Source organism: Triticum aestivum, chromosome 2D (assembly GCF_018294505.1).
Source record: "Triticum aestivum cultivar Chinese Spring chromosome 2D, IWGSC CS RefSeq v2.1, whole genome shotgun sequence".
Classification (NCBI taxonomy): domain Eukaryota; kingdom Viridiplantae; phylum Streptophyta; class Magnoliopsida; order Poales; family Poaceae; genus Triticum; species Triticum aestivum.
Window position 1 is genome coordinate 109,330,961 of NC_057799.1, and position 17,957 is coordinate 109,348,917.

Sequence of the window (17,957 nt, forward strand, 5' to 3'; positions counted from 1 at the left end):
TCGTCTCCGCGTGCCTCGGTTATCTCTTACCCGAGCCCTTTACTTATGCACTTTACTTTGTGATAGCCATATTGTTTCTTGTCATATATCTTGCTATCACCTAAGTGGTTTTTCTTGCTTAGCATAAGTTGTTGGTGCACATAGGTGAGCCTAGTTGTTGTAGGTTTTGTGCTTGACAAATTAACCGCTAGGTTTATTCCGCATTTGTTCAAGCCTCAACCGTAATTATTTTAAAGCGCCTATTCACCCCCCTCTAGACGACATCCACGATCTTTCAGTATGTTTTGGGGCGGTCAGTGTATGTATGTATAATAACATGGGCATGAAGCTAGAATTATATTTTGAGACATGTGTTTCTGCAGATAGTGCCGCCGTGATGGAGACCCTTCGGGCTGAACTTGCCCGAGCCAAGGAGCAAGCCCGGATGAGTAATGTGGCTGCCAAGAAGGCAACTGATGAGCTAAAAGCTGGACAGGCTGCTCAGTGCCAATGTGAGGAGAAAATGTCTACCATGGCGCGCGAGCTGAAAGAAGCCACCGTCCGGTGCGAATTCCTCGAGAGGGATAACAAAGCCAAAGCGGCCGATCTCGACAAGGCCTTACAAGAGGCGAGAGGAGTATGATCTGAGTCTAGAGCGGCTCGGGAAGAGATCCGGCAAGCTGGGGAGATAGCGGCCGGTAAGCCTTTCTTATTATTGACTAAATTCGGCGATCCAAAGTATTCCCCGCTTAATCAAATGTGGAGCTCTCCAGATGCATTCTTGGACTTGCCGAAGAGCGCCTCCGATGCGGTGCAGTTTTATGAAGCGCATGAAGGGTATGCAACGGAGAAGCTTTTCTGGTCACAATTCGGCACGCCCAAGCACCCGCTGTTGCTGAACGAACAGATGGCCCAGTGGGCCGAACTTCACAAGATATCCGGTTCTGCCATGAAGGACGTCGTGGTCCGGCTGTGGCCGACTGAGCCAATTCCGAATAGTTATTTCGGTTTGGTGCGGCGACTTGTCGATGCGGTGCCGCGTATCGATGCCGTTAAGCGGTCAACGTGCATTGAAGGTGCACGGATGGCCTTTGCCCGCGTCAAGACGTACTGGGCGAAGATGAAGGCCACCGATATTGCAGCGAAAAGTCCACCCAAGGGCAAGGAGCATCACACGCCAGAGCTTTATTTCGAGGATGTCTTAGAGGGTGCCCGCTTGATAGAGGGTCAGTGCTCGAAAGATATGATATTCGAGTGAAATGTATTGGGATTGTAAAAACAATATTATTATATTTTAAGGCTATGCCTAGACATTTTGGATCCTCCTGTGCGGCCATTTTTTGTATAATCTGAAAGTTTTCCAGTCGTCGGCTTCAGCCCCCTCGCATAAAATACAGGGGTGTTCGAATAAGCACTTGATCACTCTTGACCCAACGTCTTGGTCCGTGAAGGAGGTGTTAATGCGGCGAACTAGGCAATCGGACTATGGGGCTTTAACACTTTCACTTAGCCATAGGAGTTTAACGGTGGGTCTACGATATAGCCCCTGGTATGTACGCAGTTATCCGAATACGGTGTGTTACATGGGTGACCTTAAGAACGGCCCTTCGTGTAAGATGGAAAGAATCGCGAAAGATTCTGGTAAGTCATTGAGTGGTTGACCAGCTCTCGCCGCATCATGACAGTCAGTTTTCGGCTTTCTCTACTGAGGTGCTCGTCCGGATAAACCGGGACACAATCGTAGTAGTTCTCCCTTTACTACCCTAGCCGATATAGCGGAACGTAAGGTAGTAAGAACAGGAGCCCGGCAACCCAACTATTGACCAAAGACATGATTTGGAGCTGGTGCATATAAGGCCAAACTCGTGACACCGAAGTGTGCTAGAAAGCTGTTCGGACTTTGTCGGCAACTCATTTGTTCCCATATCGAGCCCCTGGCAATTTGTGCCGAGGTGCGAGTGTGAAACAACCGGAAAAAATGTAGCTCTTTAGAAAAAGCGAATAGTGGATACAGATTATGTTCACTGGAACCTGATTGATATGTCAATTGCCATTTTACAAATAATAGCGCCACGACCCAGGTTATTTGACATGCCGGTGGTCGAAGGCCGAGGGAGAAGGCACTTTACAGGCTCGAAATAGAGAGTGCGGTCTACACAAAATTATTTGGACCTCCTGTCGCACGTCTGCGTCGCCTTGCCTCGATGAAAGGATTCCTTAATAGGAATAACCTTTGGGTGAGTGTATGAAGCCGAACTCTGAAAGAGTCCGTGAGATGACTAGTGTTTGAGCCACCTGTGATAAGAGATAAGAAATGGTTAGAAAAAGAAAAGGATTGAATGGGAATGCTTGTAGGCTTGTCCGTATTGTGCCTCCGCCGATGACCAAGGTATTTTAAGGACATAATTATGCATGCATGGTATAAACTTCGCGTGTGTGTAAGGCGAACGACGGAGGCCGAACTGCTAATCCAGCTCTGAGATTGATTGGTTCCATTTAAGAGGGACCGGCGGCTTGATGGCCGCTGAGTTATGCGGCTTGATGAGGCCGCTTTGTACTTTGGCCGTAATAGCCGTAGTATGGTCTTCTGAACGGAGGGAGTGTTCCGTATTTCCATTTACTGTTATGACGCCGCGTGGACCGGGCATTTTAAGTTTTGCGCGGGCATAGAGCGGGACCGCATTAAAACGAGCAAAAGCGGTATGCCCCAGAAGTGCATGGTAGCTACTGTGGAACGGGGCAATATCAAAGGTCAAGCCCTCGCTTAGGAAGTTGTTCGGCGAACCGAAAACGACTTCCAGTGTGATGGAGCCCGTGCAGTGAGCTTCTACACCGGGTATTGCTCCCTTGAGGATAGTTGTGGTGGGCTTGATTCTTGAAGGATCAATGCCCATTTTGCGGACAGTGTCTTAGTACAGTAGATTAAGGCGACTGCCGCCGTCCATAAGGACTTTCGTGAGATGGAACCCATCGATAATTGGATCAATGATCAGAGCTGCCAAACCTTCGGGACGGATATGACTAAATTTTGGGGGGACCAGCTCCATGGCGTATGCGTCCTGTGGTGCGCGCCTACGCTCCTCTGTAGGGGTGTGCGTCATGTATACCATGTTTACGGTTTTCACTTCGGGGGGGGGGGGGATTGCTTTTGAACCCCGGTATTCGGCGGGCGAGTCTCTTCGTCATCGCTGTCACTGGGCGGCCTCTTCCCCTTGTTTTCGGCATTAAGATTGCCGGCTTGTTTGAAGACCTAGCAGCTTCTGTTAGTGTGAGTAGCTGGTTTATCAGGGGTGCCATGAATCTGGCAGGGCCGCTCCAGTATCTTGTCTAGATTGGATGGTTCGTCTCTATTTGCCTTGAATGGCTTTTTCCACTGACCTGGTTTGGAGCCGCTAAACCCGGCGTTAACCGCCGTGTCTTGTGTTATTTCATTATTATTGCTACGCTTGTGTTTATTGCATCGTGGCTTGCCGTTGCCATCTCGGACTTCTGAAGTGCCCGGATCGCTGGCGCTGTTGCTTCTACGAGCGAGCCAGCTGTCCTCTCCCGCGCAAAAGCGGGTCATTAGAGCGGTAAGGGCTGCCATGGATTTTGGTTTTTCTTGACCGAGGTGGCGGGCGAGCCACTCACCCCGGACGCTGTGTTTGAAGGCCGTGAGGGCTTCGGCGTCTGGACAATCGACAATTTGGTTCTTTTTAATTAAGAACCTAGTTTAGAGCTTCCTGGCTGACTCTCTGGGCTGCTGGATGATGTGACTTAAGTCATCGGCATCTGGAGGCCGGACATATGTGCCTTGGAAGTTATCGCGAAAGGCGTCTTCCAGGTCTTTCCAGCTGCCAACGGAGTTCTCGGGAAGGCTGTTTAGCCAATGCTGCGCTGGTCCCTTTAGTTTTAGTGGGAGGTATTTGATGGCGTGGAGATCATCACCGCGGGCCATGTGGATATGGATAAGGAAGTCCTCAATCCATACCGCGGGATCTGCTGTTCCATCGTATGATTCGATGTTCATGGGTTTAAACCCTTCTGGGAATTCATGCTCCATTACTTTGTCCGTGAAGCAAAGGGGGTGTGCGGCGTCTCTGTGTCGGGCCACGTCGCGACGTAGCTCGGATGGAGTGCGTCTGTGGTTCTCGGCCCGGGCGTGAGTATGATTGTTGCGTTCGGCTAGATAGCCGTTGTCGCGTGTCGGGGCGCGTCCCCGTGATCCATAGACCGATCTGTTCTGACCTGCTCTACTATCCAAGCCCTGCCGCAGGTCGTATGTATGTCCCCGAGTTGTTTTGTCTCTGTCTTTACGGTGAGGTGGGGCGGGCTGGTGTTCGGCTTGAGTTGCCGCTTTGTCCCGACAACGTGGTGGTCGTTCATCCGCATTGCGCGATGATGGTACGGGCTTCAGCGCCTCATCATCGAACTGAGGTAGCAATTTGCGCTTTGGGTAACTTTTGGCTGGGCGTTTAAGGCCATATTTCTCGGCTGCCAGGACATCTTGAGCAGATCTTGATCAGCTTGAAGCTGTTGCTGCTTCTTTTTCAGGCTCCTTGCAGTGGCTATTAGCCGGCGTTTAAAGCGCTCCTGCTCGAGAGGTTCCTCCGGCATAATAAAATCCTCGGTGCCGAGGCTCACCTCATCCTCGGAGAGTGGAAGATAATTATTGTCCTCCGAGTCTTCGTGTATGGCCTGTTCATCAGGGCTAAATTGCCTGTCTTCCCGTTCATCTTGTTCGGAAGTTGCCTCAACGGGGTCTTCATTGTCTTCGACACCGTCCAGAGTGTTATCTTCTCATGTGCCGGTGTTGCTGTTTTTGCTGCGGCGTGATTTAGAGTGGCGCCGCTGACGACGGGGCTTTGGTTGTATCTCAGGGGGTTTATCCTCAACTGGATCTTCCTTGTCATCGCTGCTATTCTCTTTTGGTGCATCCACCATGTATACGTCGTATGAGGCGGTGGCCGTCCATCGTCCAGTGAACGGTGGGTTTTCGGCCTGCTCCTCTCCAGCATCGTCGTCCATATCGTCTATGTCTTCGAAGCCGTAATCGAGCATGTCGGTTAAGTCTTCGACAGTGGCTATTAAGTGGGCAGGGGTGGGAAGCGAAATTCTTCGTCGTCAGCCTCCAGTTCGAACCGGATATAATTCATCTGAGAGTCTCCCGCTAAAGAGAGTGTTTTTAATGAGTTTAGCTTGTCGCCTATGTTGGGGAACGTAGTAATTTCAAAAAAATTCCTACGCACACGCAAGATCATGGTGATGCATAGCAACGAGAGGGGAGAGTGTGTCCACGTACCCTCGTAGACCGAAAGCGGAAGCGTTAGCACAACGCGGTTGATGTAGTTGTACGTCTTCACGATCTGACCGATCAAGTACCGAACGCACGGCACCTCCGAGTTCAGCACACGTTCAACTCGATGACGTCCCTCGAACTCCGATCCAGCCGAGCTTTGAGGGAGAGTTCCGTCAGCACGATGGCGTGGTGACAATGATGATGTTCTACCGACGCAGGGCTTCGCCTAAGCACCGCTACGATATTATCGAGGTGGATTATGGTGGAGGGGGGCACCGCACACGGCTAAGAGATCCAAGAGATCAATTGTTGTGTCTATGGGGTGCCCCCCCCCTCCGTATATAAAGGAGGGGAGGAGAGGGCCGGCCAGGAGGAGGAGGCGCGCCCAAGGGGGGGAGTCCTACTCCCACCGGTATATGAAGGAGGCCGAAGCTTTCGAGAAGGTATTTGGTCGGGATCATCGGACTACATTGTTCAAGGATGTTAGTCTCACGGATGAAGCCGTGGTAGATGGTGGCCAATGTGTACCTCTTGGGGTTAGGCCAAGCTCTCACCGTGATTTGGTAGACGACAAGAACCGGATTGCTAAAGGTTCTAAGTTCGACAGCTTGTTGGATTTGAAGATGTGGCTCGACAACTACTCGGTTACGCATTATCGTCCACACAAGGTGGTGCACTCGGACGTCAATGTGCGCTACACGGTTGCATGTGCATGTGAAGATGAAAAGGAGGTCCAACTTGGACTTACAAGAGGCCGTGGTGGTGGTAGAGGTCGTGGAAAGGAGGTCCAACAAGGAGTGGCAAGACGCCGTGGCGGTTGTCCGTGGATTGTGCGTGCAAGACCATGGAAAGGAGGTCCTACTTGGCATGTAGTGAGTTGTGTGCCAACTCACATGTGCCAAGGCAAAAGGGTGGATGGCAAGATTGTGTCCGAAGAGCACAAACAACTCACGTCCGAGTTCATCGCTTACAGGCTCTCCAACTCAATATCCACACTTCCAACAATGAGCGTCCAACATGTCATTGACCTTGTGAAAGCCATCTTTCATTACAAGGTGAAATACGGCAAGGCATGGAAGGCGAAGCAAGCCGCATTTAAGATGTTGTATGGTACATGGGAGGAAGCATACAACCGAATCCCTAGGTTGTTGTTAGCCATGGCCGCGACAAACCCGGGCATGGTTCATGTGGTCGAGCCTCATGGGCACCAAACAACGGTTCATGAAGGAAGGAAAGTCAGAGTATTTGGCCGTGCTTTTTGGGCGTTCGAGCAATGTGTGAGGGCTTTCGAACATTGTAGGCCGGTCATCGCAATTGATGGCACGTTCTTGACAGGACAATACAAGGGCACCTTGTTGGTTGCGATAGCAAGTGATGCCAATAACCGGGTGTTGCCATTGGCATTTGCTTTGGTTGAGGTGGAAAACAATGACAACTGGGAGTGGTTTCTGCATCTTTTGAGGACGAAGGTGTTACCCGCTCAAAGGGAAATTTGTGTCATATCGGATCGGAATCAAGGAATTCTTAATGCCGTGGAGATTGACATTCCCGGGCATGCTCCGTTGCACCATCGCTGGTGCATGAGGCACTTTTGTTCGAACTTCTATAGGGCATGTGGCCTTAAGGAGTTGGCCGATGATCTTCAAGATTGTTGTCTCGCTTTCTCCGATAAGCGCTTCGCCACTTTGTACAACAAATTGCTCGCACACAAAAAACTTGATCCCGGGGGTCAAGATTTTCTCAATAGGCACATTCAATACCGGAACAAGTGGGCACGTGCTTTTGATGAAGATGGCCGGAGATACGGTCAAATGACAAGCAATATGGCCGAATGCTTCAATAGGGTGCTCAAAGGTGCACGTGGATTACCCGTGACGGCAATAGTTCAATACACATTTGACAAGATGAATGCGTACTTTGTAAAGTACTCGATGGAAACCGATGCACAGATAGCGGGTGAGAACCCACGGAAGTACAAGTACAAGTTCCCACCCAAAGTTGATGAATGGTTGCTATTTCAATCACGGAAGGCGGACTCAGAAGAAGCTATATTATATGACAATGAAGAGTGGAAGTACGAAGTGAAAGAGCCAGGAGGAACCACAAATGATGGCCGGCAACATGGAGGTCGGGCTTTCAAGGTGTCGTTAACACAATGTGATTGCACTTGCGGGAGGCCATTGTTGCTTCATCTCCCATGCTCACATTTGTATGCCGCCGGCCGCGTTAGGAATGTGGACATCAATCACCTACGCACCGTGAGGGAGTCGAAGTTCTCAATCATGACGGTCAAGAAAACATGGGCTCCCCGCTTTCACCCATACTTTGACCAATCACAATGGCCGGAGTATCATGGAGTTCAACTATGGCCGGATCCGGAGTTGAAGGTTGTTAAACGGGGTAGACGTAAGACAAAGCGTCTTAGAGGCGACATGGACGGATGGGGCCATGGTGGGCGCCGCGAAGCGGGCAACGACCAATTCCAAGAGCCTCGTGAGAGCTCCCGTTGTGGGGAGTGCAAAGGTCATGGCCACAACAAAAGAAAATGTACCAAACCAAGGAAAAGGTCCAAGAAAAATGATGCAAGCACAAGCCAACATGGAGCTACACAAGGGAGCCAACCAAGTGGTAGCCAACCTAGTGGTAGCGAACCTAGTGGTAGCCAACAAGTGCCAAGGCAACCAAGTGGTAGCCAACAAGTGCCAAGGCAACCAAGTGGTAGCCAACAAGTGCCTAGCCAACCAAGTGTTAGCCAACCTAGTGGTAGCCAACAAGTGCCAAGGCAACCAAGTGGTAGCCAACAAGTGCCTAGCCAACCAAGTGTTAGCCAAAGAGGATCTAGGCAACAAAGAGGTCGGCAACTTGGACTTACAAGAGGCCGTGGTGGTGGTAGAGGTGGTGGTGGTGGTCTCGGCCGTGGTGGTGGAAGAGCTCGACGTGGTGGTAATGGCCGTGGTGATGGTCTCGGCCTTGGTGATGGTCTTGGCCTTGGTGGTGGACTTGGCCGTGGTGATGGACAAGCGCAAGTTCGTTATAGAGGAATGTTTGGATACCTAGATGGACCGTTTCCGTATGTTCCTCACTAACTATAATGTATCATATGTTCTTGTTTTTTCATATGTTCTTCTTTTTCATATGTGCTTCCATTTGTTCTTATTGTCCTTACTAACCATTATGTTCCACTCATTGTAGGTATGGCGGCTTCCCAACCCAACAAACCAACGATGAAGGAGGATGGCGAAGATGAGATGGCCGGATGGTGGGAGAAGGCTGCGAAGAAGCTTAGAGAGGAGGATGCAGCCAAGCTAAAGAAGAAGAAGGAAGAGGAGCTTGAGAAGGAGAGGAAGCGAAAACAGAGTGCGGCAAATGCGATGCGCGCTAGGGAGCAAGCGTTGATGAGGAAAGTTGAGGAGGCACAGAAGAAGCGTCAACAGGATTTTGAAGAAAGAACCATGAAGCTTTGGGCAATTGCAGCTGAAAAAGAAGAGAGGGACAATCAGATATTCATGGAGAGGGTGGTTAAGGAGGCTCACCTCATAAGAAAAAGGGAGGAGGAAGAGGAAGAAGAGAGGAAGAAGAAGAAGGGAAAGGGGCCTTGCTCTACGCAATAGAGCTATGTCTCCTCTTCGATTTGGTTGTGAACTACTATGTCTCCAATGTGATTTGGTTGTGAACTACTATGTGCCGTGAACTACTATGTCTCCTCCTCGATTTGGTTGTGTGAACTACTATGTGCGGTGAACTACTATGTCTCCTCCTTGATTTGGTTGTAAGAACTACTATGTGTCGTGAAGTACTATGTGTTATGAACTACTATGTGTCGTGAAGTACTTGGGCGCTGCAATCTACCATGTGGCGCCTAGCTGCTGTGGCTCTCTGGATAGCTAAAAAATTCACTAAGTCCAAGTCCAAGTGCCTCAAACTGTAAAGTACCTTCTGTTCTGGCTGCATAGCTACAGACCAGTGCAGCGCCTAGCTAGGAGGCGCCACACTGTACAGTGCAGCGCCTGGGGGCTAGGCGCTGCACTGTATAGTGCGGCGCCTCCGTGCTAGGCGCTGCACAAACACTTAGCGAAATTTTTGCCTGAAACTGGAGGCATACCTTCTGTTGCACTCTGGATAGCTACAGACATGTGCAGCGCCTAGCTCGGAGGCGCCACACTCTATAGTGCAGCGCCTGCGAGCTAGGCGTTGCACTGTAGAGTGCGGCGCCTCCAAGCTAGGCGCTGCACATGTCTGTAGCTATCCAGCAAGCAACAGAAGTATGGCTAGTTACAGACATGTGCAGCGCCTAGCTTGGAGGCGCCACACTCTATAGTGCAGCGCCTGCGTGCTAGGCGTTGCACTGTAGAGTGCGGCGCCTCCAAGCTAGGCGCTGCACATGTCTGTAGCTATCCAGAAAAGCAACAGAAGTATGGCTAGTTACAGACATATGCAGCGCCTAGCTTGGAGGCGCCACACTCTATAGTGCAGCGCCTGCGTGCTAGGCGTTGCACTGTAGAGTGCGGCGCCTCCAAGCTAGGCGCTGCACATGTCTGTAGCTATCCAGAAAAGCAACAGAAGTATGGCTAGTTACAGACATATGCAGCGCCTAGCACGGAGGCGCCACACTCTATAGTGCAGCGCCTGCGTGCTAGGCGTTGCACTGTAGAGTGCGGCGCCTCCAAGCTAGGCGCTGCATATGTCTGTAGCTATCCAGAAAGCAACAGAAGTATGGCTAGTTACAGACATATGCAGCGCCTAGCACGGAGGCGCCACACTCTACAGTGCAACGCCTAGCTCGCAGGCGTTGCACTGTAGAGTGTGGCGCCTCCGTGCTGGGCGCTGCACAAACACTTAGCAATTTTTTTGCCTGAAACTTGAGGCCTACCTACTGTGCCTCCTCCCCCCCTCTACTGGGTCTTTTTCAGCCACAGTTCAACAATTAGTATAACAAACATTCAGGTTCAAAAAGGGTTCACAAAAGACATCATTTCTTAGAAAGGACCATCACAATAAGTTCCAGTTTACCATAGAGCTACCACCACTCCAAGTTCAACGACATAAAAGGTACGACCACTCCAAGTTCAACGACATAACAAATCGCACTCGAAGTTCAACATTATAAAAAAACTAAGATGACTAGTGCTTTCCACGCTTGCTGGGTCCTCCCCCCCTCTTGACGCTTATCTTCTTCACCTTCCTAGGAAGAGGAACCCGCTCCGGCTCCGGCTCCGCCTCCGGTTCGACATCGTCATCCAAATAGTCATCCAAAGCCGCCATCCGCGAGGTGCCGACCGTCCTTTTGCCTCTTTGGGTGAAGTCTTCAGGTGTGTACTTGTTGATTCCCCTCCTAGGCTTCAACTCGTATGCAGACCGAGCCCGGTACGTCCCCAAGGTCATATCATCAGCAACCTATGCATCAACAAAAGATATGGAAAGACCGTGTGTGAGGATATAGTTAGCAATGCATCAACAAATGGATATATATCGTCATGACATACCTCTTGGGTGACCACACCCACATCCTCATCCTCGAAAGGTTCACCATGGCTCTGCCCCGAAGCGGGATCTGATGGTGTCGCCGACCTAGACCGTTCTGGTGATACATACTCGGGGTCACGACAACCGAAAAGGTTTGATAGCCGCCTTAACTTTTGGCCCTGGCGCTGCAACATGTACAAGTGAATGAGACATGGAACGTACCAACAAATGTTAAGTGCTAGTTTGAAGGAGATGTGAACCTTAATGAATTCTCGAAGTGCACCTTCCCCATCGCTTTTGCCAGCCGGGGTTGTTTCCAGAATAGTCTCGGTCTCGTCAGCTGCTTTCTTGATCTGGGCACGCTATGAACAGAAACGCTATCAAAGTGTTAGGCAAGCGAAGATGTGAAAAGTGCGAATGGAAAAGCAAAAAGGGCTAACCACAAAGTTCATCATTGGAGCTGAAGGGATCACCGAGTTGCCTTTCCTGACTAATGCGTTGTACTGGTGCTGGGCTACCTCATCAAAAACGGTGGGTTCTTCCAGAATCTCCTCAGCATACGCCGGCTGGCATACCTCCACGCGGGTACTTGCAAGAAACCATGCGAGATAGTTGTTGAACGCGATCGGGCAGTGCTCACGAAGCTGGGCTCGTTTTCCAGCCCTTGCTTGCTCCACACTAAGAGCAAACTGCACGACATACTTCCTGTGATGGCTGGCCCAATCCTTGATCTTCCGCTGCTTTTTCCTATCCAACCTGCAAGTTAGAAACAGAATATTAGCATCATCGAAACCGTCGAGAAGCTGCTAAGTGCTCAAGGTTAATTATATCTTACGCGTGTAGCAACTTGTCCGTGTCCTCCCACTCCGGCGGGTGTGGCTGGAACAAACCAAACTGGCGGAACACCCGATGTGGCAGGTGAAGCTCAACCGCCCAGTTGCATATCAGTGGGCACCGCATATGCCAGAGATCCCTATCCCCAATGCACATCGGATTAAGCCTGAACTCTATAGGGTTACCAAAACTCTCTCCTTTTCCATACGGCTCCCATTCCACCTGCAAAATGGGATTGAATGCAAAATTGATATCGAGTGAAGATACAAGCATGATAATCACTTATGCAAGGTCGGTTCACCTGCTCAGGCGTGATCGCGTCCAGCTCGCTCTTGTACAACTTGTACATTACCGAGGGATCATCCGTCGTCTCATTTAACACATCCCACTTGTAAGCCCAAGTGGGTAGCCGTAGTGGGTCGTCTTTATCGTCCCAATCCTCGTACTTCACGGTCTTAGGTCGTCCAACCGGCAAACGCTCCCAGCTCCATATGGAAAGTGCGAGCAGACAACCACCAATACCTCCAGTGTGCCTACAACTGGCATCGTCCAACTGCACATAAAAAAGAACATGGTCAAATTTGCCGCAAGAGCGCATTGATAATGTATCAATGAAGTGAAAAGGAAACAACTTCATACCTGTCGATACAAGTAAGCTAGTGTCGCCGAACCCCAACTCCATTTGCTATCGAAGACGGTCAACGCCTTCAGCCACATCCATGGAGCATTCTTGCCTGTGCCATCAGCAAACATTGTCCTCGATATCACGTACCACATGTAGACACGAGCATATGTCTTCACCATGTCCTCATTAGCATCATCGGGGCAATGAGCGAAGTTCGATGATATCCACGTGAAAGTAGCGCCCGCTGCGACTCTTTCCTTCTTCTTATGTTCCCTTTCTGGCTCCCGAGGCTCCGGAGGAACCATACCGATAAGGGCTTGCATCTGCGCGCGCCACCCTTCAGAATCGGTGTTCATACATAAAGGATTGCCATCGATAGGAAGACCGGTGATCATAGCAATATCCTGCAGCGTCATGGTCATCTCCCCGGTCCGAAGATGGAAAGTGTGTGTCTCCGGCCTCCAATGATCAATAAGCGCGGTGAGTGCTGCAGCATTGTTGGGTGGCGTCGACCGGCAGACCAACTCAATGAAAGGGAGAAGTCCTGCCTCCCTAACATAAGGTGTGTACCGCTCATCATAGCGCATCCCTCCAAGGCTGATCCCGTGAGACCGAAGCTTCAGAGGTGCAAGCTCCTACAAACAAACAAATCATAACATTACATATGGGGCATTTGTGTTTGAAAAAACATACGAAATTCATAACACCGGCCACTTTCAGTATTACCCGCTGCTGCACCGACATAGCGTACGACCGGTGTTGTTTGTCCCAATGATCATCGAGAAGCCAAACCATCCTAACAATTTCAACAAAGCATTCTTGTCAACACGATTATCTTTTCAATTCAAAAAAACTAAAGTAGGCCTACTACATGCAAGATTCAAAGCATATGTATCCAAAGCATTTTTCTCAATACGAGTATAATTTTAGTACAAATAAACTAAACTAGGCCTACTTCATACAAATAACTTCTCCATAGAAATAACATGTCAATCTATGTATCCAAACTATATAAATAACATGTCAACCTATCTATCCAAACCACATTCTAATCTAACAAGGGTTCCCCAAATCTAATATATGCAAGATTCAAACAAAAGTTGCCCAAATCTAATACATGCAAGATTCAAACAAGGGTTCCCCAAATCTTCAAAATATAATATTTTCTATGGATAGAAAGAAGGGGATCGGAGGAGAGTACCTTCTACGATGGATTGGTGAAGAAATGCACGGACCAAATCGTCGGATCGGAAGGATTTGGGAGAGGGGATTGAGAGGGGGAGTGCAGATGGCCGCCGCCCTGTTTTTCTGTAACTGCCAATGGGGAGGGTGGGGGAGGAGAGGGCTGGCGCGTTTGCAGATAAGTCACAGTGCAGCGCCTAGCCGCTGCACATTACACGTGTAGCGCCTAGCGGCTAGGCGCTGCACATTACAGGTGCATCGCCTAGCTCGGAGGCGTTGCACTGCTGGATGCGGGCCCATGGGCTGCCACGGTGGACAGAGGTGCAACGCCCCGGAGCTAGGCGCTGCACCGTAGGGTGTGGCGCCGGCGTGGCGGGCGCTACACAAAAGGGTTAGGGGTGTGAAATAGTTTCGCACCCAGTTCATTCTGTGAATTTATTTCGTTTCCAGGTCAAAATTGTCAAATTTGCCCTGATGTGATGTTATTTCCTCATGTGCACTTCAACTATGACCCTGACCAGAGCGTGTATGGATTTCGAGAGTATTTTAAGAAGTATGGGTTCAAGTATTCCGAAATAAACTAGGTTTATCATTGTGAAGCCCTGTGGAGTTAACCGGTCCAACTGGCATATGATGAGACTGTTGTTGAATTTACATTCAGTCTACTGACGGGGATTCTGCATTCTTATATAGGAGTATTACTGTATGTAGTATTGTCTGCATATTGGCTCTGCGTTGGCAAATGGCGTAGAATCAAGGTTTCCAGTATGCTCAAGATTGGAGTGGAATTTCTGGAGTTGCGTGTCTGGAATCCTTGAACTACAATTTCAAATTCAGTACTGGTAAATTCTGTGTCTGGCCATTTGTTGCCACTGCTCGTCCGAATTAGATCAAACGGGCCTGGATCCATATGCAAATTAAACTTAGGATCCATAATACACATGGAATTCTCAGGTAACCCAAGTACGTACTAGCAATGTGGAAAACTGCTGCGGCCATCATAGAGTTACATCAGGCATAAACAGGTTGCGGATCAGAAGCAGAGTTCATATCATTTGCAGCCTCGTCTCTTTCTTCAACGGCCGTGTCTTCAGTTGCCTCTTTCCAGGTGGAGGCCGGCGGAGGGGAGCAGCGCGGCCGTGGTCTGGTGGAGGCGGACAGAGGGAAGCGCCGCGGCGAGGCTGGGAGATGGCCTCGTGGCGGCGTAGTCGGAGATGGGAGAGGACGCTCGAAACGGGCACCTCAGAAGGTGTCCACATGTCACGTACTAGTGGTTAGTGGACACCGTAAAACATGGGTCTTCCTAGCACCTAAAATTAGCACATAATGGCGCGTATGATGGTTTCGATCTTGCTGGGCGCCGAGGCGGAGGCCGCAACGCGCGGCGGCACTGGCCAAGCCGACGTGCGGCCGTCCTGCTCCCTCTCCAAACCCCCTTCCCCCGCATCTCCTCTCCATCTCCCCCTCCTCCCACTCCCTTCAAAGAGAGAAGAAGGCAGGGAGGGATCTACCCTAGCTTCAGACCGACAAACCGACCGACTCAAACCCGCAAGAAACCAGCTACCGGACAGAAGACTGACATGGCAAGGCTCGGCGTGGCCTTGCTCGCGCTCCTGGCGGCCGCCGCGGCGGTCGCCTGCCTGCCGTCCCCGGCCTCCGCGGGCGAGCTGGCCTCCATGCTGCTGTCGCGCGCGGCGGCCTGCGACGGGGTCATCGGGGAGTGCGGCGTGGACGAGGACGAGGAGATGGTGACGGGCGCCGGTGAGGCCCTGCGCCGGTCGCTGGTGCGGAAGTCGACGGCCAGGTACATCAGCTACGCGGCGCTGCGCGCCGACCAGATCCCCTGCGACAAGCGCGGGGCGTCCTACTACATCAACTGCGGGTCCATGCAGCAGGCCAACCCCTACACGCGCGGCTGCTCCGCCATCACGCACTGCGCGCGCAACATGAACTGATCCGTCGTCCGTAGGCCTGGTGGATCTTGCGCACGTACGGCACTGATCGATGCGTACGCACGGAGCGGCGAGGAGGTGTGTGGCCGTGCGATCACCTAATTACTAATTGTACTTGTAGAACGCCCGTGCATTGCTACATACGAATGATTATAAATAAATGAAGCTGACTGTACAAATTTACAAGTTACTTATGTCTCATGGCTTGTCCTTTTTGTCATCACGAGACTACTGCACCAAACACTTAGCTTCACATTAACCCCAATTATCGTCCTCAATGAGTTTATCATCTTCCTTGATAACAATTGCGTGGAGCTTCCCGAGTCGTGGACTTTAAAGAAGACAATGAACGTGAGCATTGATGGAAAGGGACAGTTTAATACGATCACGCTCTAGCCTTGGGGCACAATTTCGCTCTCTCTTCCCATGGCACCTAATTGTATGCGTTTGTGCTGCTATACATCATTGATCCAACGAATTTAACGACTGCTATTATTATTTTTAGTGATGATGAGTGTTGGAATATTAGGCAAGTTCATGATTAATTCCAGTAAATAATCCATGACTAGAAGAGATACTAGCATGCAATAATCTAGCAAACTAGAAGAACAGCAAGACATGCATAACAGCAGCAAACACGTAACAATAGCTGTAGAAACAGACATGAACAGAGGATGTTGGACGTACTGATCGTTAGCTATTATGGGTGCGACAGTGTTGATGACGATGTTGGCGACGATCTGCTGCTGACGGCGATGAATACGACGATGAGTAGCACCGCCCGACTTGGACGGAAGACGACCCGTGATGACGAATTTGAGCAGTCGCGCACAGCGCTTCCCAAAAACCTAATTCGTCCTCTCCCGGTGCAGGATCGCAAAGACGAACGGTTCCGGAGACCTGCTCTCCCACGCGCCGATGCACGCCGGCGTTTGGGATGGAGTAGACTACGATGGCGGCGCAAGTTGTGAGATGAGGCAAAACCCTAGGTGTTTTTCGGTGTGTCTCTGGCCGCAGCCGGTAGCTGTATATATATTAGGACCAGAGGCGGTATTGTGTCGCGACCACAATCCCAAACCGACTCGGTTTCTAATTCGTATACTTACCGGACAAGAAATCAAAAACTTGTCTGCCAAGACATAAAAATAAAACGGCAAAAGGAAGCTGCGCTCCTGCAAGGAGACGGACCATTCACGCGCATGTCGCATGTACGCCTCGCCTCGCCTCGCCTCGCCTCGCCACGGCCCGGCCAGGCGAGGCGAGCGAGCGCGCGCGTGTGGTTTTCCCTTTCTCTCCTCACACACCACTTAGAGTGGTGGAGAGAACCCACTATATAAAGAGGTCCAACTCTTCTTCAACTTCCAAGGTGGGACTAAACTTAGCACCACCACTTGCCATTTTACACATGGGCTTTGAGATTTCAGAAATTGCTATGGGCCTAGCCCATTAATTCTAACAATCCCCCACCAGATCTCAAATACCCATTTAGAGATTTGCCTTCTCTCACCACTTGTTTAATATACCAGTGTTTCAGCAGAGACTGTTAAGTTGAACTTCTGCCTAGAACTTTAAGCTACATCCATTCACAACTTGACAATGGACTATGCCTTGAATTGCTAGTTTTGTGTGAACAGGTTTCACTCAAAGTCTTAACCAGTACCTGACCGCCAGTAGGCTACCCCGCGGTTTGGAGCTTATACGTCATACTCCCTGGTCTCTTCGTGAGCTTACTAGAGATCACCCAAATCTCATAGACTGCGACGTTTACAGCCAGAACTCATATAGGTGTGTTCTTTCAAGACTGCTCTGTAGGACAACATCTTTGCTAATTATAGCCAATAGAACCACATTAAGGCATGTTGCCAACCTGCCTTACAGATCTGAGCCTTACAGCTCTGAGAGTTTTGCATCTTCACTTGGAGACGATCATAAGTTATTACTCTCCTCAGTTAACCAATAGCTTGTTCTTCCCAGATCCTAATTCACGGGATCTCCGATCACAAAGGTTGGGTTACTACTATGGTGTAACATCTATGGGTCTCATACCCATCTCCCTCGATGCAATATCTATCACATTTCGTGATAGTCCCTTTGTAAAGGGATCTGCCAGGTTTTTGTCTGTTTGTATATACGTAACAGTTATTACTCCGGAGTTTCTCAACTTCCTGACAGACTTCAAACGTCTTTTCACGTGTCTTGATGACTTTGCATTATCTTTAGAATTGTTCACTTTAGCGATAACCGTTTGGTTATCACAATTCATAAGAATAGCCGGTACAGGTTTTTCAACAACCGGCAAGTCCATCAAGAGCTAACGCAGCCATTCTGCCTCAACAGTAGCTGTGTCCAAAGCAGTTAATTCTGCTTCCATAGTTGACCTCGTCAATATGGTTTGCTTGCAAGACCTCCATGACACTGCGCCACCACCATGAGTAAATACATACCCACTTGTTGCGTAAAGTACATCAACATCGGAGATCCAATTTGAATCACTATATCCTTCTAGCACAGCAGGATGCCCTGAATAAGTAATTCCGTAACTCATAGTACCTCTTAGATAGCGCAAGACCCTTTCTAGTGCATGCCAATGATCATCACCCGGGTTGGACATGAACCTACTCAGTTTGCTCACAGCAAAAGAGAT

General features: G+C 50.0%; 1 protein-coding gene across 1 annotated transcript; it reads left to right on the top strand.

The window, feature by feature from the left end:
* The first annotated feature begins 14,817 nt into the window (after nt 1-14,817).
* LOC123048955 (protein RALF-like 33) lies at nt 14,818-15,533 on the top strand. The gene has a single exon (XM_044471966.1). It carries the CDS (start codon nt 14,942-14,944, stop codon nt 15,314-15,316), a length of 375 nt encoding a protein of 124 aa, XP_044327901.1. The 5' UTR covers nt 14,818-14,941; the 3' UTR covers nt 15,317-15,533.
* The last annotated feature ends 2,424 nt before the right edge of the window (nt 15,534-17,957 follow it).